This window comes from Atractosteus spatula, chromosome 7, assembly GCF_055471065.1.
Source record: "Atractosteus spatula isolate fAtrSpa1 chromosome 7, fAtrSpa1.hap1, whole genome shotgun sequence".
NCBI classification, from domain to species: Eukaryota; Metazoa; Chordata; class Actinopteri; order Semionotiformes; family Lepisosteidae; genus Atractosteus; species Atractosteus spatula.
Genome location: NC_142712.1, coordinates 12,222,507 through 12,244,846, shown reverse-complemented (window position 1 = coordinate 12,244,846; position 22,340 = coordinate 12,222,507). Strand labels below are relative to the sequence as shown.

The 22,340-nt window shown below is 36.6% G+C and overlaps 1 protein-coding gene across 1 annotated transcript in view; it reads left to right on the top strand.

Annotated features, from left to right (window-relative positions):
* Positions 1-22,340, top strand: part of slc36a4 (solute carrier family 36 member 4) — a 176,516-nt gene that overhangs the window by 16,699 nt on the left and 137,477 nt on the right. Inside the window, exons 8-11 of the mRNA XM_088921400.1 lie at positions 906-1,142; positions 3,663-3,761; positions 13,896-14,065; positions 21,753-21,922. Coding sequence (XP_088777526.1) covers positions 906-1,142; positions 3,663-3,761; positions 13,896-14,065; positions 21,753-21,922 — 676 coding nt within the window. The remainder of the gene's footprint in view (positions 1-905; positions 1,143-3,662; positions 3,762-13,895; positions 14,066-21,752; positions 21,923-22,340) is intronic.

Below are 22,340 nucleotides of genomic sequence, written 5' to 3'. Positions count from 1 at the left end.
TGATTTTCTAGCAATGCAGTACAAGAGCAGGCATTTTTAGGGTTACTTTGGCATAACTTCAACTAAACATTCTTAAGGGCTTAGAACATAAGAGTAGTCACTAAGAACACAGGAAAGTTCTCAAAAAGGGAGAGAGAACATTCAGCCCTTCACGCTTATTAGGTTGTTAGTTGCTAATAGATCTACCTGTGGCTGTCCTTTGCTCCTGACCAAAGTCCAAAACAACATTTCTGGTAACAAATATCTAATGCCATTAGCAAAAAAAAAACACAACTGGCTACCAACGCTTTAATGGGCTACAGTTACACAGGAAGTCTGGAGGAAAATACCACAGCAGTCTTCCCAGAGGCTGATATTGTCCATGCTTCAAGGCTGCTAGGATTGTGTTAATGCTCTAGGAGATAATGCGTCATACTAACTTTGTATTGATCTGACTTTGACTGCTAAATCTCATACTGAAAAGTTATTGTGATTGTTTGATCTGTAATTACATTTACATTTTCTATTATTTCTTATATCTGTGTTTCATGTTTGATTAAATTCATTTGCCTTGAATGTTGCTTCATTGTTGCTTAAGCTTGTTCTCTGTTTTTCAACACACTTAAATTAGAAGTGTTAGTGCTTCTAATTTAGAAGCTGATGGAGTGCCTGAAGGTATTCTACTTTAACTTGTAGACAACAAACCAGAAATTGCAGAGAGAATTCAAACACTTTACTCCACAGCGTTGATGTTGTAGAAGCCTTTTTTCATTTCAGTATTTTTTGACAGATTTGGTAACATTTTGTTTTGGTGTAAAAGAAGTGGTGTAAATATAATTTCTGAACATAAATAGTCTTTGCAATTTGTTATTGAACTTCATTTCTTTCTTATTCACTTTTATTTTGTTTTTCTCACCTGTTTATAGGTTGTTGAAGGCTACTGTAAGAACGTTACAGAGATTCCTCCATCTTTTGTCAATGGAACTGCTCCTGCACAACAGGAGTGCTGGGGGCTGGACCTTCGTGTCTACATGGTGTGCTTTCTGCCATTGTTTATCCTCCTTGTGTTCATCCGTGACCTGAAGAACATGGCTGTCCTCTCATTTCTGGCCAACTTGTGCATGGCAGTCAGCCTGGTCATCATCTTCCAATACATTCTGAGGGTAATATTTCTCTTTACTTCAGGCAGTAATAATAATGAATACTTGCATATTGTGTAGCACCTTTCATTCTAAGGTATCCTAAATTGCTTCACACATAGGAGATGACCCACTCCCTCTATCATTCATGTCTTGCACCTACCTGGGTGATGTGCAGTTCACATAATGCGCCAGCAGGCCCACAGGGAATCAGTTGGGGAAGTCAGAACATACTTGACCAATTAAATTAAAGGGGAAGTTTAGGGATTGTAGAATATAATTTGCTAGCAGCCATATCACTCTGCAACTCACAACTGGTAACCCACTGAAGCTAAGCAGGTGTGAGCCTGGTCAGTACCTGGATGGGAGACCTCCTGGGAAAAACTAAGGTTGCTGCTGGAAGAGGTGTTAGTGGGGCCAGCAGGGGGTGCTCACCCTGCGGTCCATGTGGGTCCTAATGCCCCAGTATAGTGACGGGAACACTATACTGTAAACAGGCGCCGTCCTTCGGATGAGACGTAAAACTGAGGTCCTGACTCTCTGTGGTCATTAAAAGTCCCAGGGCGTTTCTCGAAAAGAGTAGGGGTATAACCCCAGTGTCCTGGCCAAATTTCCCATTGGCCCTTACCAATCATAACCTTCTAATAATCCCCATCTATGAATTGGCTTCATTACTCTGCTCTCCTCCCCACTGATAGCTGGTGTGTGGGGAGTGTTCTGGCGCACTATGGCTATGGCACTATGCAGCCCCATCATCCAGTGTCCAGAAAAGTGCTATATAAGTGTAAGCAATTATTATTATTATTATTATTATGTAGCTATGACATCAGGGTTAACACCTCTACTCTTAGAAACGTTGTGATCTTTAAAGACATAGTAGTCACGATCTCTGTTTCATGTCTCACCTGATGGACAGTAGCTTCTACAGCACAGTCTCCCTTGTCACCATACTGGGTCATTGGTTTGGTCATGAGGGAATAGTGCCACCTACTGGTCCACGGACACCACACAATAGCAGAAACCTGGTATACTTTAGCATTTTTCTATCTTAGTACTGACAAGACACAATCCTACTTAGCTTCTTTAAGTTGATTAAATCAGGCTACAGTCAGATCAGACAGGTGGTAACACAGTTTAAGGATCTGAGCGTTAACCTTTGTGATATGGTTTCTTATCTACACAGAGTCATACGCAGTTAATGCTCCAGTGACCTAGCTTTGTGTACATTTAGGCATATCATAGTCCCTAGAACAAAGCTGTAGCAACAACGATGTGGCCAGTTTATGTCTTTTCATTTTAATTCCTGCCCAGAACCCACAAGTTTCATTGACCGGTTGACCGGATTAAGGTATTGGTTTAAAAGCATGTGTTGTGAACATCACTCAGATTTCTCTCTTTGCAGTGTAAACTACAGTTCATTAAATCTGAAAGATACAACTTCCATTTCACTAAATATTTAATGATGACTTACAGCTGTTTTGCTGTGCAAGGCTGAAACAATTATTGCCTCATAGTAAAGACGTGGCACACAGGAATTCTAATAGACAGCATTGCTAATATATTCAAATGCGAGTTTTTATTTATGCACAGGCCAAGTTTTTTATTTCAAAAACTTTCAAGGTCATTTTGAGTTTACAATTAGTATGTGCATCTTAATGAAATTAAAGCTAATTATCGTACAGAACTCTCAGTTAATCGTTATTGCTGAGGTGACATTTGCAATTGGAACTTGCGGTTATTTTTTAACCAGGCTGCTTGTATGTACAGTATGTAATTTTTTAAACTTTTATCTCAAAGCAGTTAACAGGTGGACAAAGATGGCATTAAATAATAAGGATTTTATATTTTATAAGCATATTGTTTCACTTTGGCATGCCTGAGTGAAAATTACCATACATGAAGTAAAAAGAAACGCATTTTTTAGATTATATTTGATCAAATTGTTTTACTCAGAGTGGATGCTTCATGTCTCAGAGATAAATGAGGCCTAGTAAGTCCTGTCCTGTGTTCTTGACCCATTGTTCGGAGTGTCCTTTTGAAGCAGACTCATCAATCACACTCCAGCATTATGAATGAATGGATTAATTAAGAATGCTGTTGCTTAACAATGGACACTTTCCACAAGGGAAAGAGCTGTGCCATTCATGATTTCACATCAGGTCTGTTTATATCCCAGATTAAATTTGACTCCATTGAGGTGTCAGTTTTTAATCAATGATTGATTCATTTGTACACGACTGGAATTGACAAAGAAATGGCCCAATGTTGCTCACAGAGTAATAGTAAATTTTGGACCATACAACTCTTTCTTCAAGAAACTGATATATAGACTGTTGTATTGTTTAAAAGAACCCCTTAAATCTATACATTTAAATTAGCAATTTAAACAAAATCAGCCAATAACACATTTCCTCAGTATGTGTTTTAATATTTGCTGACTGTGGCATACTGTATTTAAGGAAGAATGAATTCAAATTACCCATCCTGGGTATACAGCAGATGCTCTAAAAATAGGTTTTTACTTTCGTTTTGTACTTTTTATAGGATGTTGGGGATCCTCGCAGACTTCCTTATGTATCCAGTTGGAAAAAATATCCCTTTTTCTTTGGAACAGCAATATTTGCTTTCGAAGGAATAGGGGTGGTAAGTTTTCCTTATTCTGTAACCTTATTAATCGTTATTACCTGCTAGTGAGTTTCACTTTTCCGCAATCAGCGAAAGCCTATTGATCAAAATTTAAATCTGAAAGTGAAGATAAAGATTCAGATGTCTGTCCTTTATTATCTCCTATATCTTCAACCAGCCCCCACAACTATCAACACATCTTCAACTAACCCCACAATTTGATTCAATTTGCAACACTTGAGTGGGTTTCTAACATTCTTGGCATCTGGGATAGTGCAGGAAAGAGGCTCAAGTGTTCATCTTGGAATCCTTGCTGCAATATGGCAGCATAATGAGGCTTCATCAAATCCTTAGAACGGTGTCATTGCTTTGCAATGCACAGGCGCAGATAAGGCCATGCTGATTGGCAGAATGATTTATGAGTTGGCACTTAATGTATAGATTAAGAAGTGCAAAAATTCTCACTCAAAAGCGCGGAACAATTAATCAGCTTGGGAGTAAATGAAGCCTGTTGTCATGGTCAATGGTAAAAAGTTCAGTCAGTGGTGTGATTTGGTGCACCCACACCAGCGGCAGGTGATAAAAAGCAGGTAGAAAATATTTTCAAAATCCGTCTTAATGTTGTTAGGGCTAGGAAAAAATTAAAATAGATTGCATACTGAGCTCTTTTCTTCTTCCTTCACTTGCTTCTTTCCTGTGTTAGAAAAGTGTAATAATAGATTGCATCGTTTCATGGTAAATTAAAAGGAATTTTGAAAAGGAAAAGATTTCATTGTTGTATTGCCTTTTTAACTGACCAATAGTCAAACAGTTTTTTTTTTTACCAGAAAGTGCTTCTAATGGTATAATTACTTTTTAGATTTTGTTTTTCTCTTTGTGTTGTTATCTAGGAAGCTTAGTGATCTGAAAAGCTTTTAAAAAATCCATAAAGTCTTCAAAATTTCCTTTATCCCTTTATGTGGGACAGAGTTAGAAGTGAGAAGGAGAGAATGACTGCAGAAATGTGTAGAGCAGAACTCAGCATGAAGTTTTAAGCTGCAGCTCTGTTTTCTTTGTGCACTCTGCAACTGCATTGCATAAAATGGAAACTCATAGGGAACAGTAACAGTTCGAGATATTTCATTTTTTTGTACACCATTGAGCAGATTCTTTTCCTCCCTCGAAAGTACTCTATTAGGCAAAGTGCTCGCTGTGAAGTGAATAAGACTGACACTGATTGTATTTCCGCCGAATTTTGAAATCTCTCCATGGAATATGTTTTTCTGAACAGACGTTAACATTGTCATCTGCAAAAGCAGTTCTCCTTTTTATTTAGGCTATTTTTTATTCTGTTTTTCTCCCCTGTTGGTTTTTGCTTTATTAATATAGTCTCCCTGCGAGCAAGACCGTTGTTCACATTCAACATATTTGTTGTCTCTGCACTGTGTCTTTGCCCTGAAACAATTTTAACAAAATCTTCAAATCTATTGATTTTTGTAGCAGATAGTGTAGTTAGCAGTTATGTTCGACTTCTCCCTGGCAAGAACTAAGGAGGTCAGCAGCCAATGACAGAAGCTCTGCTGAGAATATCTTAATCTTATTGATTATAATGTTAAAATTAATTTATGCTTTTGTGTCTTTTGAAAATGAATGTGGACTTTATGTTGTATGTCTTGTATGTACAGTGCATTGGTTTTGTATATTATCTGTCTTCCAGATTGTTTTACTTGAGAGATAATGGTACTTGTTGTCCATATTATATCTGGAGTGCATGCACAGATTATACCAATCATGTTCACATGTGTAGTACCAATGTAAATCCAGAAAGAACAGACAGTGTGGTTGTTACCAATGGGGAAATACTTTGTCACTGCCTTCTGCTGAGCATGCACTGAGCATGCAAGTATATGTCAAAGTTGTCCAATCAGACCCTGTCACATCACCTCATAGAAGGCTAATGTGGTAGACTGACATCATTTCTGCCTCATTTCAGATTTTGCTTGTTCATTGCTTTTCTTCAAACTCTGGGGATTTTCTGTGACTTTAAAATTTGGGAACCTTTTATTTGAATATCTTCTTTTTACCTGGTCCTGTGATATGTTCCACAGCTGGTTATCTTGTGAAGAGCAGATGAGCCTCTTCTTTGGGTTGCTAGATCTTTTCCTATCCTGACATGCTGAGGACGCTCCTAGATAGGACTGTCTTTATGCTATAGATGTCATTTAACCGCTTTGTGGTCATCCTGTTAGCTCTCTGACTTCCATGTCTGAGCTCTTTACCTCTGCTCTTTATTTCCACGCAGACTTTTTTTCGTGTGAATTGTAGCTGCCACTAGTATGGCCTGTGAGATCTCCAGTCATTATCTTCCTAAAAGATTGAAACTACACTTTGCCAGAGCCTTGTAGTCATTGAGGTCAGTCAATGAATCTAGTAATTTATTTAACGGCATGATCATTCAGGACCTCTGCAGCATTAAAACCTTCACCTTCTCCTATTTTGTCAACTTTGAACATTGTGGATATGGCAGCCTTTGCTAAGACTCCAGGTCTCACAGCCCTCTTCCCAGTCCCTTTATTCCCTTTATTACCTTCTGGCCTTATGACTAGGTGGTCTTCTGATCTTGTGAATTGTGCACATGCCCACTTCCTTCTATAGTTCGTGACAGCTTGCTCCCCATTGATAATGATAGCATCCTACCTTAAAAGGGAATGGTAGTTTGTTGTCAGAGCCTAGGTCTCCTGAAAAAACAAACATGGTCATCACATTACCTGATCATGCCTCACTTGGAATGGTGTATGTGTTAATCAGAAACTGATGTGAGGCTTCCATGGCAACCCGGCCTTCTCAACAGAGATAGATGTCACAGATTGCAAATGGACAGTTTTAATGTGCTTAGCCGAAAGTACTTCTCCTTTGGCAATGACTGGACACTTTTTTGAGTTACAACCAGGGTTGTAATAACATTTGAAGAGGGATGTTTCTTGTTCAGTTATAGCTTCCCTTTAAAAGCCAGACGCTCCCACCATTCTGGGCTCAGCTCTGGAAGATGGACGCCCGGAAGCCCGCTTACCAGCGAGTCCAGGAGAGGCTCGACGGCATCGGCTTCGCAACGGCGTCATGACCATCAGGGTCCAGGGCTTGGAGCGCTTGGCCCCGTTACCCCTTTTTATTTCCCTGACCTTTCACCGGATCCCGCTCCGGTTTTTAACTTTTGTCTTGTCTGTCTTGGATGGAATACCCGGCTCTGGACTTTTGCTCCCACTCTGGATTTCCCTACGGACTCCCTTAGGACTGTTGCATGGACCATGTACCCCTGAGCACCAGTGCACCGTCGACACGCCCCCCTGTTCGTCTACCAGCCCCGTTCCTAGTCTTCTTTCCCCATGTTTGTTGCACTCCCTACCGGATTCTGCCATCTGCATAGGGTCCTGATAAATGCTTTGTGACAGCCTCTAGATAATAACACTTGAAACAGAAGGGAATGTATATAGATCAATTAATAAAAAAATAAGTCCACACAGTTTTTGTTTTTTTCTCTTCCCACTTTTAAAATATTACCTTTTGAATTTTTATTTCTCAGCAAGGAGTGAACAATAGGATTTCCCTGTCACAAAATATTTTTAAATAGAATTGATTAGGTTCACATGTTGCACAAAGGGCTGGAGGGCTAGAAAAAAGCATAGATGTTTTAGCATGGTACATGGTTTTGTGGAGAACTTTTTTTTTAACCTTTTGATAGATGGCAGTAATGTTGTCTTCTTTTTTGGACCGTGAAGTAAACTCTATTGTGGAACCAAATAGCAATGAGATTTTCTTTCCTAACTTTGATCTCAAAGCTGCAAATGTTGGCTTGACTTGAAAGTGCTTGGTATCCTGACCTCCACAGATATCATTCAGAGAGATTCTCAGCTCTTTGTTTTCAGTGTTCTTTAGTTCCATGTCCCACAGGTTTTGGAGGCAGTGAATGGCTTGCTTGAAGTTTGTCTGAGAGACTGATCAACTTGTTTAGATCACCGTCAGTAGTGTAACTCCAGGTACTGTGAACTGAATTGGCTGGATTGGTGTCAGGATTAAAAGAGTCTGTTCTTGACTCATCCTGAGTCAAAATGAAGCTCCTTCAAGGAAAAAAACACATATGCAATTAAAATGGCATTATTTGAAAAGTTGAGATGGTTGCTTTTAAATACGCAGTATAAAATAGTTTTGTATTCTTTGTTAATTATTTTTGTTATTTTAGGTCAGAGTAAAAACTGGACTAGCAGAAAGCATTCATGCTTCCTCAGTCATTCTGGTCACTTGGGAATTTTAATTCCTTCCTAGCTTTGAATGTTTAAAATCTGAGGAGAAGGTTAACCATTCCCAATCTTTTTTATGCAGAGCAAAAATAATTTAAAGTGAATATATTAATGAATAAGACTAGTGGAGGGAGTGATATGTTCACAAGAGGAATAATTTTGACTTTCCTGTTGGCTGATATCACACAGCTAACCAAAATTCTTGCAGATGTCACTGGGTATGTGTCTAATAGCTTGGTTGTGATTTTTGTTTTCATACATTGAACAAAGAACTAAATGTTTTAGTACCACAGTACACTATCATACTGTACATACAGTACATTCATCTCTTTCAAGCATAACAGAATGTATGTATGTATGCTAGTGTACTGTACTAAATGTATGCCTCATGGAACTATAGAAACAAGGTTCGTAATAAGGTTTGCCAGTAGAATTACTGAGAGAAGTTCCTCTGATGGATTCCTTTGTTCTCTTCCAAATCTTGATTGACTGCTAAACTGCTTGTGATGTCTTTGTTTTTTGTAGGCTGAGTAATTTCTGCTTGTCATTTTGGGAGTTTGAAGTATATCAAAGTTTAAAGTTTGGGTGTTTAAAGTATGTCAAACCATAAAAATAATATTTTATTATTATATTTAGATTCATTCCTAAGCTTAACCGTAGCTTAACTGACCGAGTAGCTTTAAGGTCATTGTGAGAAACACCATTCAAATTTAAGGTGTGAAAAGACAAATAAAAAGCTACAAATTATGAGAAAAATAATTTAATAAAGAAGCAGAAACATCTAAAATGTTTTAGACTTTGGGTATTTCTTTTAATTCATTTACACCCATTGTACGGGAACATAAAATAGAAATATAAATTTGACACATGTGCTTCTCCCTCTTCAACCTTTGTAATCTTTCACAAAAGTAATTTTAGATGCATATGTCATACTGTTAGCAAGCGTACGCCACTTGAACTTACTATACACCACTTTAATTCTGACATCAGTTCATTGCCTCAGGGACAGCGATAGGAGCAGAATCTGTTCCATTCTCAGAATTTTAAATTTTGCTTTACAAAAGCGTTAAGTGATTCCTTGCATCAAATGCCTACAGATGATTCATGCTTGCTTTTAATTTTTGAATTTTAATTCAATTCCAGCTCTGTTGTCTTGTGATTCATCTTTTGCACCTTTTGGAATGTATTGTTTGCGAATGGATTCCACTTAAATGAAGAAGGGATTTTCAGGGATGTTTTATTGTTTATATAATCTGGACACCCTAAAATCTCCCCCTTATTTTAATTGGTGAAATACTGTTATGCTTGTTCACTTGAGCTGTCGTGTAGTGGGACTGCTGATGCAGAATGGCTGTTCAGTGGTGGATGAAGCAGTTCAGTTTTATACATACAGCACTTTAGGATTTTTGGGGGTGAAAAGAGCTACGCATATGTAAGATATTGTTCGTAATTTAAAGTAAAATGTAATGTAGAAGCTTACGTCCTGAGTAATTAATGTTTCATTTTTTTAATGTCCTTTTAATGATTTTAGACTGGCTGGAGCATCAATTTTGGTGTTGTGGATTTCTCTTTGGCCGAATTATGAAGCATGTTTTTTATCATGTTGAGAAATGACCGTAACAGTTCCTTATTAAGTTGAACATAATTTGTTCATTGACTTAGTTTGTGCTGAATGTTCATACATGTAGATGCGGTTTTTAAATGGGCCAATTCAATACAAAGTAAAGACTCAGGTAAATCTGCAACACCTGTAACGATTGCAACAGAAACCTTAGAGATTTTAAAATCAAATGCGGTTTCCACTTGTGAAAACGAATGTTGTGGTGCCTTCATAACTATTATATACTCTTAGGTCATATCAAATGTATGCTTAATAGTATGGATATGTCTAAGCTAGAACAGTCATAGAGAGTCTTTTTTGGTCAGTTGTTCATATAAACACAAGTTTATTTTTAATCTCCTTACTGAGCTTTTTTTGATTCCTCATCAGACTATCTTCCTTTCAGCTTTCTTTTAAATTAGAATGGTTATGTCTTTTCCCCTTTGATCCATAAGAGTCCTGTCTCAGCATTCTGCACAAACTACAGTACATGTAATGCAGTTTAGTTTCACCATCTTTCACTTAAGTTTCACCCTTTCTTAGGCCATTCATTACATCTACAGTGTCTCCTTTTTAACTGTACTTCACTGCCAGGCTTCTCTGTCTAGTAGATTATTTTTCTTCCCCAAAATTTTAAGGTATCATAATTAAAATAAATACACATTACACTAAAAAGCTGCACAGGGCCCAGGTACAGTATATAATGTTGAAATGTGAGAAATAGAGGAATGTTCAGTTCAGGAATACACAGCTGTTTCCTTCATCTTAAAAAAAACGATCTTGTAATTAAGTTAGGAATGGAAAGTTTTACCTTGAACCACTTTGTTTTCTGAGCTTCAAGTTCATGTATATAAGATGGACATTCCTATTCCTGGTCCTTGTGTTTTTTGGGGAACTCTGATTACTCGGTGACTAAGGATTTGGAAATAGCTACAAATAAGACTAATTAAATCAATAACTGATTCCAGTATTATAAGTGAGGATTATCGTCATAAGCCTGTAACTGGTGCTGGCACGCGTCCACGTCTTTAATGCTGGTTACCACTTCTGGTCAAGAAACAGTCATAGAGACCTTTTCATTACATCACACAGGACAGAACTTCAGATTTCTACAATCTTTAAAAGAGCCTTGCAGTCCAAAAATCCTAACTCATGTTGATATGCAATTAGTGTTTTTATCCCTGTAATTGAATACTTATTTCTTGAAGTATTTGCATGTTGTTGTTGATCATCTGAATATATTATTCAGCATTTGTTTTGAGTCTGGGAGACATCAGATCACTTGGATTTTATTTTTAAATTAACATCATAAAGCACACTTCTTACCTCAAGAATTTTTGTCTTCTATTGAAAATATCTGGAAACCATTATAATTTATCTATTTGAATGAGGTATTGGTTGGAATAACAATAATGCAGGTATGATAGTTCTTAATGACTGGTAACCTGCAAACCTTGTCTTACCATCTTATTTTTAGTGCTGCTGTTTTTTTCCATCTGTGTAAATTTGTGTAGATATTGATGCACTGTGGGATTTCTTTAACTTTTTATTTTCACCTGGTGCACGTGGACCTGATTTTGCCTGTGTGCTTTGCAAGCATTTGTTTTGTGTTGACAATACCTAAAAGAAGAAAGTAGCTACCTTAAGTAGCTGCCTCTTAGAAAGGGCTGCAGGGACTCTTCTGAAGCAGTGTCTTTGTGAATATACATGTAAGAACTACCTTGTTTAAATATGTTCAAATGAAAATTTTGTTTACAGAGAATACAAAGACCCAAGATTGATAAAGGTAACAACAAAATTAGATTTAAGGCTGTTGTCCACTGGGAACTAATTATATCTACTTAGTTTACGTAGCTTGTTGATAAATTAGGATTATCAATGTGGTTTGCCAGCTCAGACAGCAACATTCAGACCTAACCGTTGATACTTTAGTGGTCTGTGTATCCTGCTTAATACAAGCAGTGTTCATTGGAATTGCCTCCCTGAGGAATCTCTTCAGTTTCTCCTAAACAGGCCAATCCATGTCTTGGTACATGCTTATCCTTTTGGGAAATCAAACAAATGGCCTTTCTTTCCTTCTAGGTTTTAGAACAACAACAAAAATGCTATACTAATGAATAATGAATAGCTTGTGCATCCCAAAGTCTCCAATCAGATTAATAAACCGTTATGGGAAAAGTTATTTCCTTTTCTAATCAAAAGTGCATTTTTTTCATTTTAAACAGGCACAGATATATGCACTTCTGTCCTTAATGCAGTTGGGATGTTGTCTCAATTGTCTTGACTTCCACCCCTGAGCACTATCAAGCTTTTCCTGAAAACTGAAGAATTTCCAGCCTGCATTGTAGCTTCCCTGAATTGCATTCAGACAGCTTCCTCAAAAGGTTTAAAAACATCTTGATATGATTTCTCGACAACACATTCTGGGCACGGTTCTAGCACTTTTTAAGAAATCTATTCATGATGCCCCAGGCGCTATAAATTCTTTATTGAAAACAAGATCAGTGCATCAGTTGAACTAGGTTGAATTTGGTGCTACAGTACATTTCCACTGTGGTAATACACAATGAAAAGGAACAAGTAATAGGTTTATTCCATGCTGAAAAGAGAAGAGAGAAAACGCAACGTTTCGGCTGTGAAGCCTTCTTCAGGTGTGAGCCTGCAGAAGGCTTCACACTGTATAGGACACTGGGAGGCAGAGTGCAGTCGTACAGTAGGTAGAGCCCTGGCCTCCTAACCACAAGTTATGTGGGCAGTGATAGGTGGGTACACTGCTTTTGTAAATAAGAAGATAAGAAAGGTAACAAGCAAGAAGCAACCGTTTGGCCCATCTAGTTTGTTTGGCTGCTAACAGCTAATTAATTCTAGGATGACTTTTAAATGTACTTCCATTAGTTTTACTTTCTGCTTCGTGTTTCACCATTGATTTTGAAGATGACCACTGGGTTGATTTTGTCAATGCCAACTCCCATTACTCCTTAATTCCAACTTTTCACAATGCAGTTGTTTGACCAAGCCGAAAAACTAACAAAATGCCCATTGTGTACTTATTTTTCTAGATATCCTTAGCCATTGAGTAGAAAAGAATTGGTAAAGTGTTGTGGTTTTCCATTTCCACAGACTTTACATTCATTGTGGTTGTAATAAGAGGTGGTAACAGAGTTGCTCAGAAAAGAAGAAGTACATTTAAATAAAGCTTTTAAAACGTCTGTTAGCATGCAGCGAGCTTGACAGATGATGCAACCTACAGGCAATGTTTTCTGGCAAATGTTGAAGCAGCCAATTGTACTGCTAGTCTAGTCTTGCTAATTAAAACAATTAGAGAAGGACTTGTATCTAGGGAATGTAGAGAAATGAAAAGAGTTTTGCAGAACTGCTTCTCCTTTACATATTTTCACAGTTTATTGAAACAGTTTATACCTAAATTCACTATTGAATTGATAGATATTTTTTGCCAAATAGACAAAATTGGACTACACTAAATCTGTTTAGTCAGGCTTTTAATCAGTGTTTGCTTTTTCTCCCTTTTCATGTTTTTTTTATCTCTATCTTTATTTCTGTTCAATTATTATTTAGATTTTTTCTTTCTCTTTTTTGTTTGTTATGTTTTACCTTGCTAAGTGTCCTGAAAACTGTTTGTGTACATGGGCACCGAAGTAAATTCTCAAATCCTTCAAAAACATCTGCTGTTTTTTGTTAATAAAACTGTGTGGGTTATTCATGCAGTTTGTTACCATGTTGTATGTTACTGTATACTGTATGTTACCTAGCAAACCCCAGGAGGACCAATATACTGTACAGTAGGTGTTCATTTAGAAGGTCTAGCTTTGAATTTGGATTCCACTGCCTCATTATATAGTTCTTGAATCAGAGGGCATTTGCATTCAGTGGATGGCACATCTGCATTTTGTAGTATATACAGTAGTGCAATAAAGAAAAAATGTAATCACAGCCTTAATGATCATAATCATTAGAAGGGTTGCAATAGTCATAAATCTAAACCATTATATATTAATGAACTCTGAGCATCACAATATTTTCTAATTATATCATTCCTTCAGCAGTGTCAGAGTTTTTATGGTTAGCATATCGTTGCATGAGAAAATAAGCTAGAAGCTCTAGTTCTAATGGAGCTAAGAGTCAATCATTTGCAACCTACAGGGACAAACCAACACCCATTTATGCAATTCTTTACATTTATGTTTTTAGTATAGTCTGGAGTTTCTCCCTTCTGTTTGTGGCATTCACTTACTTTTTTAAAAAAAAACTTTTTTTCAGGTACTTCCATTGGAGAACAAAATGAAAGACACCAAGAATTTCCCACAGGCACTGAACATAGGGATGGGAATTGTTACATTTCTCTACATATCCCTAGCCACGTTTGGATACCTCCATTTTGGCGATGATATTAAAGGAAGTATAACACTCAACTTACCTCACAATGCATGGTAAGTGTTGTACAATGTTGGGAACATGCATTTATATCAAGTTCAATAGAACTGTTTTTGTTTATTTATCCCCATGGATTCTGTGACCACGCTTTCTTTTAAAGGTTGTTCTGATAAACCTTATTTATAAGTAAAGTGTTGTAGGCGGTGATCATATAAACCAAGTTTGATATTTAGGATAGTAAGGTCACAAGTGTAGTGAGAGACTACTCTTCCCACTGGGATGTGGAGAACAATCTTCACCAGATGAATGTTTTTCAATCATCTGACATTATGGAAATTTGAACATGCTGTGCGCAGCTAAAGACTTTGTATGGATCTGTTACGTTTTGATCTTGTATTTGCATTGTCTCTTGTACAGTAAATCAGGTGGAGCTCAGTAACCTTGCAGCATCCAGATTTACTTACTCCAGGAATGGAGAAAACAAAAAGCTAAAGTATATTTGATTGTGATTTTACATTTCTTAAGAAGAACAGAGATGTATTAGGCACACCAATTACACAATCTAGTGAACATGTCCAAATAAGTGGAAATATGCTGTTTTAACACCTGTTTTGAAGACAGGAGATCCATCTGACATAGTTAACTGCTCTCTCAGTTTGCTTTGAGACAGCAAATTCTTACTTCACTTAACAAATCAAGTCCAAATGTTTTAAAGGGGTTTGTAGTTGGGGCCATGTTTTAGACATAAGAAAAGCATTTGATGCAGTTGATCATGATGTCCTCCTTTCTAAACTTCCAATACTTATATTTTCTACAAATTCAATAGGTGATTTTGAGTTTTTAACTGGTAGAAAGAAAAGAGTATACTAGGATTGCTAATATGGATTCTTCTTTTGTTGACTGTCATAGTGGGGTTCCTCACAGATCAATTTTAGGGCCACTTATTTTTTAGTCAATATATTAATGAATTCCCACTTGTACAGTATGTCCTAAAATTGACATACAGGTTTACACAGTACGTTATGTACATGCAAACAACAAGTAGCTTATTAACTTATAAATGAGAGCATCACAGAAGTGATTGACCAGTATATCGCAGTGCTTTCTACTGCAAAGTGACAGGGGAATTCTATCTGGTCTTTTCTAAATAATCTTGTAAGTGATGTATAGAAAAAATACTTCAGTGGGTACCATAAAGCTTTAAAAAATGCCGTCAATCTTTTTCTTATTGTTTTTGTACTCTCTTCTGTTCATTAATGTGGATTAGAAATCATTGTTTAGAGAGATGAATGATGATGAGTTTTCTAGATCGGTTGTTCCACGACCACTTTCAATACCAAAATGTCATTTAAAAACTAGAGTAATCTGGGATGCTAATTAACTTTTTTATCAAAGATCTCAAAGTTTCTGATAACAATAGCCTTGCTCATGTCTTAAGAATTTGAATTTTATTACTTAAATGGCCAAGCAATTTGCTACAAAATGACACAAAAGTCACGTCTGTAGCTCGAGTGGATTTTAAAGATTTAGTACTTTGAATGTCAGTTGATCCACTTAAAACCTAAAACTGTGACCTTCTATAACTTTGAGATAATCACACTCATAGAAATGAGTTTGCAGTTGGATTTTCAATATGGAACACCTTAGGTAATGAGTTAAATTAAAACGTGAGCCCCTTAATTTATGAGGGAATGACCCCTGAAGACTCTCAAAGTTTAATCTCCATCAGCTTTATACTTTTGCTTTCTTGTTCACTTGTTTGATGACACTTCAAATTAAACAAGAAGGACAGCAAAAATGCGTGTGAAAGACTCGAAATTAATGTCATTGGTCACACCGAAAGTATATGAGTTTCACACTTTATTCATCTTTCAGCACACTGTTTATGCCTTTTTAAACTTTTTTTAGCAATTAGCACATAGAATTTAGTAAATCATTTGTTCTTCTCACGTGTTGTGGTGAGTCATTTGCTAAATTTGCTAAATGCAAAACAATTGAATTTAACTATCAAAGCATTGATATAAATGAAATTAAGTACATCAGTGAGGAAAAGCAACTTAAAATCCTCATGTACAGTACATAATGTGTAGTATGACACTGTCAATCATGATAGTTAGTCTTAAGGCCATAAGGACTTTAACCTACAGGAAAGAAAAATAGGAATGGTAAGGTGAATGTTTTTGCTGCATACATTAAATGTCTGTATTCAAGAAAACATCTAACCACTAATTATTATTTTTATATTTTGTGTCTTAAACTTTCACAGTATTGTTTGCACCTAAAAATGTTGTCCTGGCAACATTAAATATATTCATTCACAGATGCCATGATGAAGCTCTCCATTGTTAGGATGCACATCTTTAACCATGCCTTCAAGGCAGCAGAGATGTTATTGAAATGTCAAGAACAAACCACATAGCTCCTTGATGGAGATGGAGGATTGAGGGTAGAGGTTGTATAAAGGAGATTCAGAGGATCAACAAGGAAATATGGACAAAAAGAAAAGGTTGCTCCGGGTAAAGAAGTACAGTACTTAGGTGGGACTTTTTTCAGGTCTGGATAGTGTGTAACCTGTTACAAATTAAAATTAATCACACTACTTTTCGTGTCTCAGGGGTTATTTCAATTTACAGATCTCTTTGGTTTACAGTGGAGTGACATGAAAAAAGTAAAATGTCAAAGTGAAAAAGAAACAAAAGCAAAGAACTGCAGCATTGTGACATCTTGTCCTCCTGAGATCCTCATGTGACTAAGTGAGATAAGTGATTGTGAATGAAGGGGAAGACAGTGGTTCAGGCTCCGGAGAGTATATGTACTTGAGCTCTGACAGAGAACAGACACTTTTGGTTTTGGGGATTATTTACTGTCCTTTCCTATACCTATGTTCAACCTCTTTCTTGCAGAAAGTTAGATTATAGATGGATTTTGTCAGCTTGAGAACTAGGAGAATGTTTAATTGATAAAGCTGTAGGACACAGCTAATCAATCATTTAGCAATAATGTGATTAGAGGGGTGTCTTGCATGAAATTTGTAGGTGAGTGGAGATTCGTAGCTTTGCAGATTTCATTACCAATGTTTAGGCTTTCACATTTAATAAATGTCATGTCTTCATTCGTATCTCTATGGTTGTCCTTGAAAGTCTGATTAAAACTCAGAAGAAAGTAGAATAGTGCTTAATGATGTATTGTGCGCCTGCTATTACTTGTATTTGAGAAATGATTTTTCTCATGTAAATTGAGTCATTTAGTTGTTTTTGTTATGTAACATTTATTTTGAGAGTTGCTTATTATTCACAAAATGTTAGACTTTACCTGCTGTATTTCTCCGAGTTGATTGTAGCCTTATAATTTGCATTGCACTCTCTTTTAAGTTATATTTTAAGATATTTTAGGTAACTTTCAGGTGATATACAGTAGAAAACGAATGACCATTTCACCTAATGACTACACAATAGATACTCCTGCAGTAAACCAGTTTGTGCTTCCATTTTTCAACAAAAAGATCAAGGATTATGTGAAACCATTTTTACAAGATTAATGTGAATGACTCTAAGTATCACTTGGCAGAAGTTTTGTTACTTTCCATCCCTAATTTTATGGCAGATAGTCATGTTCAATAAATGGAAAACAGGCCTCTTTGGTAAAGTCTCACAGACGTAGCAGAGCAAGTAGAGATTAGTTCCATGCTGAGAAGCAGATGGAAAGAAAAAAAAATATTTTGGCCTTGTAGCCTTCTTCAGATGTGAGGGAGAAGTGCTAGGAAATGTAACAAAGGAGAGCAAAAGGAAAGTGTGTGAGAATGGGCACAGCAGGTGAGAAAACAGATTCTAACAAATCGAAACCTGAGGAATGAAAGCTCGTCTTTTGTTCTACTTTGCTTTCTATCCCTGCACACTTTCTCTCTCTCTCACACCTGAAGGAAGCTCAACAGCTGAAACATGTCTTTTCTTTCTTTCTAATTTTCAGTATAAAAGCAACCTCAGCCTGCTCCTTTGCTGCCTGCACAGTGATGCAACTCCCTACTTGGTCCACAATGTAAAGTTGAGCTTTCTTAGAGGAAACTTTTCTCTCCCTAGGTGCCAACTTTAAAAGTGCATTTACTAAGAATATATTTTCTTACAAACGAAGACGACAAGTTATTGTGATGCACATGTATGTGTTCCAGACACAAAAGTACGTGTCACAAATAAAAAAGTCGTATATTTCATCTTCCCTCAGGTTAGTGAATGATTTTAAAACCTAAGTTGTTGCCATTTCAAGGCCTTTTGTGACAAAATACAGCCATTCTGTATTCCAGGTTTATAAATGGAGCACAATAAATCAACTCTTCAGTACAGCTTAAGGGTGCAAATATTTGTTTGCTTGGTGAAATGGAAAAGAGAAATGTAGTCTATGTATCAAAGCTGCTGTGCAGAAATAACTGGTTGCCATCATAACACAGATACTGAACAAAGTAAAAGACTTTTGCATTTGGGATAAAATGAATAGAAGAAAGAATAATACATCAGTCTGAATGAAATGCCCTCTCACATGATATAACCATATTGGCTATATCCAGTCCATTTGTATTGGATGGTGTAAATAAATGAAAGCTTATAAAGTTTCTTCAGATCTTAACAAACAACTGTATCATGAAAACTGCCAGATGAGTCCACATCCATAACGGACTACAGGACTCAGATTCCCATGGACAATGGCAGAACACACTAGAGGGCATTTCATTTAAGCTGGTGTATGATGTGCTGGATGCATGTATGGAAGGGTTCAAGAGGGCAGTAATACATGTTTCCCATGCTTATTATCTGAGTATTCAGTGGATTTCACTGTTCCACAGTTCACAGTTTTTATGGTGACATCTAAATAGGTCGACTAACTTCATAAGCACAAATTCTTTCATATTTATTAGCTCTGAAAGCTGAAATTCTGATTATAGAAGATGACCTTGTTTTCTACACTTACTTATCTAAGTTCACCTTTGTAAAACTAGGACATACTCTATAGTACCTTGCAGTTGAAATCAATCAATGGTGAAATTAAGTGACAAAGTGTAGATTATCTTGTGGCACTTTTTTACAGCTCCATCTTTTCCCCCTTGGTTTTAGTACAGATTTGATTGTGTGAACCATTATGTTTGAATTGGTTTTCCTTTCGTGAAACGCAGTAAAGATAACATTATGTCTTGTTACTACTAATGCTTTTGCAGATGCCAGTAATTGGTAGCTGTTTTTCATAACCTCTATTAATCCCTTTCAATAGATTCCTTTTATAGTTTTGAAAGATGGCAGTAAACCATAATTGGTTGATGATCCACTGTTAATGGTGACTATGTAGCTGTAAAGCAGAGTTTATGGAAAACAGTTTTCCATGTCAGGCCTTCATAATAAACCAGCTAGTGCTGCATTTTAATTGCATTTTGATAGTTTGTTGTGGGAGGCCCTGGATTCAATTCCAGACCTGGGGGATTTGTCTGCATGGAGTTTGTACGTTCTTCCTGTTCTCGTGGGCTTCCTCTCAGTGTTCTGGTTTCGTCCCACAGTCTGCTTTCTTGGAAAATTGGCCAGGGTGTTAGTGTGCCTGTGTGTGCCCTGCAGTTGACTAGTGTCCAGGATGTATCCCACCTGGGACCCTGCTTGCTGAGGTTGCCTTTGACTCCCCTGGAACCCTAAATTGGATGAAGCGATTACAAAATGGATGGATAGTTTGTGTTTCATGGCTTTCATCTAAATCAGCAATGGCAGCAGGTCCATCTCTTAACATCAGTCGTTTTTACTCTCACATTGTACTGGACACAGTGGATCCCAGTTTAATACAGCCTATGCTCTGTGGCATTTTTGACATGGTGAAAACATACATCTGATTGTAAGACATTTGAATAAATGATTGTCGGAAATAGCTTTGCTAATGGAAAAAAAAATAGTAATATTCAACCAGTCTTTCTTATCTTGTTGGTTTAAACTTCATCATGATTTGGTCTTGTTCAGCTCTTTTTGTAAATGTCCTTTTGTCCCTTGGTCTACTGTCTGGAAGTCAAAGTGATATTTTGTGTTGACAATATGACATTCTCATTTGCATTCAGGAAAGATTTGAATGGCCAAATGTTCTTTGTTCAAGAGATGTATCTATTTTAACCTCTCCACATGTAGACTATGTATGTTCTAGCCCTGTAATTACAGTATTTGGTTGAATTCTTCAAGCTCTTTGCACGTGCAGTGTGCAGTGTTCTCTTTCTCAAATGTTGCAAGCTCAAAAACATCCAAAATGCTTTAAATACTAGAATAATAAATATTCAAAACCAACACTTTGTTATTTAGTAGAGGCGAAAACATTTCAAGCTATTAAAGAGATAAACAACAGCATTTTGAATTTAGATCATATTTGTACTTTTCTGTGGAGAGTTATTATTTTATTAAGCTGAAGGCTTATACAGCAGTTCCACAGAACAATAACTGAATCGTCTATAATATAGTTATCATTTTGTAATGTTAATGAACTTGCAAAAACCCAGTGGATATGACAAATGTGAAATTCTTCAGAAACAGAGAGTAGAAAATGCTATATTAGTCTTAATTTATGTTTCATATTTTACCTAAAAATGATTAATATCAACCACAAATTTAATAAGACAGATTATTTAATCATAAATCAGTTTTTTTGACTAGATAGTGTGCCATAAGGGAAATTTGTTAAATGTTAATTTTTTATGGCATTTCTGTATCTCTTTGTTATTTTTATGACTTTGATTTGTTTAGATTTTAATTGTCTTTCTTACCTAGGGAGCCCTGTGACAATTCAGTTTATTTTCAGGAACTGGTTATAAATCTTCGTGTTATGGCAGAAATGTCTAAGCAGTAGGTTTTGAAATGGCTGGGAACTGTTTTTGACAAAAGCATGAATTGTCTTGACTGGTTTAGAACTGCAACAAAAGTGCTGCATGATGACATCCAACTATAATAACCAAAATGATCCCTGAAACCAAATTGTATCACCCATACAAATCAGCCAGCTGCTTGCACTGAGTTAAAGATATGCATATGTAAATTAACACTGTTATCTTAATGCTGGACAGGCCAACCAAGAGCTTTATTTTTGTTGTGTATTTTGTTTTTTTTTCATTTCGTAGATGTTTTTACAGTATTAATAAAATTGACCACTTTTGTCTGTTTCATTGTTGGATTTTACAATGATGATGTTATATTTACAACTCCCTTTTTGATATTTATTGAGTGGGAGTCTTTTGCACTTAAATCTAAAGCTCTTGAACTGTACACTATTAGCATATTACTGATCCACAAAAGGTTGTGTGAGACAGAATCAGAATCTTAAAGCAGGCAACTTCACTTCATGTGTAACATTTTCCCATAGGTTTTAGAGGCACCTTTAAATTTTCACCTGATTTAAACTCCTGGAAAGTACAGTTGATTTAACTTACAGTATTTTTAGGTAATTAAGTTTGGAATTAAACCAGAAATAAGTGCAAGGACTGGAGCTGCCTACGCCTAGAACAGATTTGAAAGAAAATTTCTATTGAGGACACACATTCAGCAGTTGTTTTTGTTTTTCCTTTTGAGTTCTGTTGAAAATAAAATGCGGTAAGTCTGCATTGGTCTGAATAAAATGAACTGGTGTTGGGGTTAATTGAATAAAGTATGCATTGAGGCAGCTACAAGTTAATATGAAAACCAAGTATAAGCAGGCTTTTGAAATGGGTACACAAGTCTCATATTCTTTTTTTTCCCATTGTAGGACCAACCAGTTGGTGAAAGTTCTCTACTCCTTTGGGGTTTTTGTGACCTACTCAATCCAATTTTTTGTACCGGCGGAGATAATCCTCCCTGCGTTCAAGTCGCAGGTGAGAGAGAAGTGGAGAGGGCCTTGCGAGTTTGCAGTACGAGCCCTGCTTGTCTGTCTGACCTGTGAGTAAATGTTAAAACACTTTAATCCTGTGCTGCTGTACTGAAAGAAGACACCATTTTCTTTATGGCTCTGCCCTCTGTTCTTTTTTCATGGTGCTGTGTTTAGGTTATCCTAACAGAAACACTTCCTTCAGTGTTTCCATTTGAAAAGCAGTGAAATATTATACTTTGGTCCCTCATGGTTCTGAATGTTATAGAGCTATTTCATATTTGTCCTTCGGATTGTTAGGGCAGTGCCTGGCATAGAACTCAGAGAGAGAATTTTACAATTTGCTATTCTGAAATGATGAAGAAGACAAATTACTTTTATTACTTTTTTGGGAGAACCCTACACAATGACTTCTTATATAAAACTAATCAGGTAATAGTAAAAATTCGGAACTGTTTTACTGTATAACACTAGTTCTAGCCATTCACG